Consider the following 5,235-nt stretch of genomic DNA (forward strand, 5'->3'; position numbering starts at 1 on the left):
GGATAATGATGTGCTTGATGGACCTTCAAAGTAAGATCTAATGCAACACAGAAACAAATATTCGAGTACGCTTACTCGCACTTGCGGTGTTAGCAGAGAGTCTACCCCATAAAATGAGTAAGGCACTCTATTTTACTCCATTTTTTGTGTTAATTTCATCCAAGTGAACGCATTGTAGTGAACGAAGAGATACATACATATGTACGTTGAACGCAAGCGGCTTTGACTACACATTTATCTCTTCTTTCACTAAGATGTGTTCACTTGGATGAAATTAACACAAAAAATAGAGTAAAATAGAGTGCGTTACTCATTTTAAGGGGTAGACTCTCTGCTAACACCGCAAGTGTGAGTAACCGTACTCGAATATTTGTTTCTATGAAAACTACAGCTTAAAATGAGGAAGAAGCAGTATTGTCAAAGCCTTCCGAAGGTTCTACATTAATAAATATAAGGCGTTGAAAGTATTGCAAAAAAAAATTCTTATTATTCGATTTCTGGATTAGATTAGATAAAACAAATGTTTTCTTTTTCGGATTCGATATATTTACTGAATTTCCACTAGAAAAAATGCGTATCAAAATGCACAATACAATTTTTTTTTCAATTTTGAATTTTGAACGACAGAATGGAAAGGATGATTTATTAACTTTTTTTTTTCATTAATTCATGAAGCTTGTTAAATATATTCGTATCAAGAAAATGTCTAAGTTTTGTTTCATTTTTTTTAAATATCACAATAATATTTCAACATTTTTTTAAAAAACCTATTCATTAATATTAATCTCAATATGTTAGCATTGGTGACGATGAAAGTATTAATATAAAGTATCTACCTAAATAATGACGTTTTTAAACAGGTTTTTTTTTTGGTATGTTCAAAATTGTAATTCAATTGATTCCGCATCGAAATGTTTTTTAAATGTATATACAGAAAATTAATTTCACGTAAATAATGTCTCGAACAATGGTTCCATTTTTGTTGGAATCTCATAAAATGATAGCTTTTGATCGAAATTATCACATTAAAAACATTGATCGATTTTTCCTACGAAGAAAACGAGCACTTATAAAAAGCGACTGGTAATTTGGTTTCTAGATTAACCATAGTACACAAAAATAGCATAAAATCAAATTTTAAATGGAGAAATAAGGTATCCCTTTCTACAAATATTCAACACATTTCAAATTTAATTCATTAAATCAAAAATTTAAATTAAGTTTTGTTTACATTGCATTACAACAAAAATATTGTTCTGGTAAAGAAATAAGCCCTGTAATTATGATAATACAATGAAATTTAATACATGAATAAATATTCAAATTAAAAAAAAAGTCAAGGGATGACGCGAGGCCATCCGATGTTTAATACCCATTTAATCGTCGAATTTTTGTTATTACTCATTGTCACAACAACCAACGCAGAAACTGATAATGGTAACATGTGTCATCAAATTTAAAAACAAAATCGTTCGCAAAATATAAAGACGTTCCGTTAGATGACATATCGAAAATGAGGCGATTCATAAATAATGATGTTGGAATGCAAACATGCTTCGAAACAAAAAATCTGAATTAAATTAATCCATGTCTCTCAATTTAAATGGCGAAATATTAAAATGTTTATCATTTTTATGGTGGTGGATGTGGTGTTTGTTCATCGTTCGATTTATTTGAATGTTTGGGAAATTTTATACATGGTATTCGATCCTCGTCTCGAGACCACATCTCATATGTGCCCACGTTCTAAACAAAATCACAAAAATTTTAACATTAAGAAGTCGATTTCAATTGTGATTCTCATTTGAATGCAAACTTACCGAATGTGATGGTTGCTCTTCGGCAAATGATTGTCCCAATGTTGGTTGATATGCACGTGATGGTCGGCAAGAAAGCAATTGAATTGCCTCAGCAAGCCCATCTTGACTAGTTGTCGATGACTGATACATCGAATCTAAATTGAATCAATCAAATAAATTGTTAGTTCCAAAATAAGAGAAGGAATTTTGTCAAATGTCAAAAACCTGGTGTTGTTGTTTGGCTGCGATCGCTGCTGGTTTTTGAGTACAACGTTTGTGCTGCATTTGGTGGTACAGCCATTCGTGATATAATACGTGTCTGATGCCAGGTGACAGTGTTTTTCGATTCCGTTTTTGATTCCCATGGCATTGACCAACGACGCATATTTTCGGCATCCATCATGCTCGGTTCGCCTTTCACTTCACCAGCAGCAGCCTCCGACCATCGTCGCTGCGAATTCAATGGAAATAATGGAAAATTCAGTGGGCTTCGAGAGCAACGATGAAGAAATGGTCCTTTCATAGTCAATAAATGACCCGGAGGTGGTAATGGTCCTCGAATATTCTCTAAGAAATTATGAACAGGACTTGGTCCTCGAACATCCTGAATTGGAATGAAAACAATCAATTAATATTAGAATGTCAAGACATTTTGAAACAAATACTTATTGATCAATAAATATTATTACATATAATCCAATAAATGAAAGAAAAAGTAACAATCGAACCTGATGCGGAGACGGTACTCGAGCCGAAGTAAGTTCCATATTCATCATGTTTCGATTAGTAATTGATTGACTGACTCCATCCGTACGATAAATATCACGATCATTTTTTGGTACATTCATGGTCAATGGTCCAAAATGTGGTGATGGTGTTTGTGAACGCAAATCACTTGAACCTGATCTGCTCAATAAATCGAATTCAAATCGTTAATGAAAGTATAAAACACAGCAAAGAACGATTTAACACGACACACGCTTATTGCTTTAGTTTTATGGTATGTATGCATATAAAATATCATACGACTATATGCATAACATTTCAATAAAAAATAAAATATTCCACATTTTATAGCAACCCGAACTAGCACAACGTTAAGTTTTAGTTTTTTTTCTTAAATTCTATTGATTCATTTGTCGCAAATAAAAAAAATCTTCCAAATGTAGTAGCTAAAAGTAGTACCGCTTTGCAAAAAGTAATACCTTTTTTGAAATCCACAATCGGAATCATGTGGAAAACCAACAGGAGCATGGCACATGAAGCAACACATTAATGTTGAAAATGAATCATAACTGGCCACACAAAATTGATGCTGAATATTGACCATGGTTTGTGTTGTTTCCATAATAATCTGTTGATTGTGGTCCCGTATATCCGAATCAGGTTCAAATGATGTTAGCGATTGTGTTACAAATTCTTGTAGCAAACTGACAATGTGTGATTTCACTGTGCTTGTTGCAACAGTGGTGGCCCTATGGAAATGAAACCAACATACGAATTATAATAAGAAAAAAAAAAACTTTTGGTACGCTTTACCTAGCCAAATCATCCCAAGCATTTATAAATTGTGTTGCAACTAATGTGCTGCCGGTCGAATGTGGATTTTGATTTTGTGCTGTTTGGGCTGGTTGTGATGGCTGCTGTTGTTGTTGCATTGTACCTTTTTGATTCAGAGAGAAAAATACAACAGAAATTAAAAAATTACATTATTTATGTTTGACCATTATCATTAACTTACCCCATTGTTCAAGTGTTGCGATGGCTTGTGCAAGTCTATAGCCGGATGTGCATAAATTATTTAGAATCTAAAGAGAGACAGAAAAATGTTTGAAAAAATCCACGTAAATCTGAAGAGATTTTTTTCCAAATTGATGTTCACCTGAAGATAATTGAGCCATGCACCTAAGCATTCATTTACGGCTGATTTTGCTGAATTTGAACTGCTGCTCGATGGTGATATCGACGAACCGCTACTATATGATAAAATGCCGATTGAGCCAAGTGAATGTCTCGGTGTATTTGATGCAACACCAATTAAATCATCTGGATCACTCATTTTTCCAACGATTATTACAAACGATTTTTAAAATTTCTCACTTCAAGTCACCAATTCATAGACAAATTCGTTTGCAACGACAATGCACTGAAAATATCAATAAAATAATAATAATAAATTGTGTTAACACTCGGGAATTAAAAATAAAACATATTGTTTCCATTACTAAAAAGAAATCCACATATTCAATTGAAAAATATTTATGGATCATTGATAAGTAATTAGACCCAGTATGTTAAAATACAACGAAAATCAACGACCATAAATTGCACACAATACACTGAATACTATGGATTTCCAAAAATAAATTCAATCAAATAATCTCATTTTCGATGGATGTAAACCCCGAAATTCATTGGAATTAAAACGTTATAATGACCGAATGGCCGTGGCACAATTAAATCTTATTATCAAAGAATTTATCAATGATAAATAATTCGATTCCAATTTGTAGTGAAAAGATTTTTTATTAATTTCGGAAATGAATATATATGTACCAATTACAAACAGAGCCAAGACAGATGATAATAGCAACGGGTCACTGTCAAAACGGCGAAATATCGTGTGAGTGTGCGTCTTCTGTTTTGTATTTTTGTATTTATGTTTGTTTCTATTCTTCTGCATCGAATCGAACCGTTCGATTTTGTATGTAAAATATCTTGTGTGAGCACACACAGACACACCGCATACATACATCAGCACATATTTATACTTTGTAAACAGCATCAGCTGTCACGCAAGTCACTTGACGTTGGTGTGTGAAAAACAAGACTCATCAACAGATGACGCTACATGCACGTCGACATTCTTCGTTAGAATTCGATTAGAAAATAGAAACATGAAATGTATAGAAAAAATTGCGATTTAATCATCATATTGAATTAAAACGTTGAGATGGGGGAGGAGGTGGGTAATATTTGAAATGGACTGAATGAAAATACAAAAATGTGCATGCATTCAATACGAAATTCAAATTATATTGATATTGAATGATTTTGCATGTTTGCGAATAATAACAATAATAAAAACCGCAAATTGTCATAAAAACTATCATTTAAAGAATTGTTTCGATTGTTCGCTGAACTACGACACACACATACCATCACATGCATACGACTAATATTGGCGTTGACATCACGAGGTTTGCGAATAATAACGACAATGACAATGATGATGATGATGAATATTTACATGTTTTCGATGCATAACAAATAGTTTGCATTACGATCGGACAGTGACATACAGTAATGATACAAGTCCATAGGCTTGGGCTGGCATTTTATTCGATGACAAATCAAATCAAACAGAAATCATTAACATGAAACGGTGGGCCGCATCATACCTCATTTTATGATCACAACAATAACAAACGAGCCA

General features: G+C 32.9%; 1 protein-coding gene across 1 annotated transcript; it reads right to left on the reverse strand.

Annotated features, from left to right (window-relative positions):
* Window positions 1-761: 761 nt before the first annotated feature.
* On the reverse strand, window positions 762-4,453 carry LOC116340129. The gene is made up of 9 exons (XM_031766387.1): window positions 4,356-4,453; window positions 3,682-3,945; window positions 3,541-3,607; window positions 3,339-3,462; window positions 3,005-3,274; window positions 2,528-2,705; window positions 2,025-2,403; window positions 1,821-1,954; window positions 762-1,746 (listed from the first exon to the last, which is right to left on the reverse strand). Exons 2-9 carry the CDS (start codon window positions 3,856-3,858, stop codon window positions 1,633-1,635), a joined length of 1,443 nt encoding a protein of 480 aa, XP_031622247.1. The 5' UTR covers window positions 3,859-3,945; window positions 4,356-4,453; the 3' UTR covers window positions 762-1,632.
* Window positions 4,454-5,235: the final 782 nt, after the last annotated feature.

Source organism: Contarinia nasturtii, unplaced genomic scaffold (assembly GCF_009176525.2).
Source record: "Contarinia nasturtii isolate CC-2019 unplaced genomic scaffold, AAFC_CNas_1.1 Cnas_scaffold_630, whole genome shotgun sequence".
NCBI lineage: Eukaryota > Metazoa > Arthropoda > Insecta > Diptera > Cecidomyiidae > Contarinia > Contarinia nasturtii.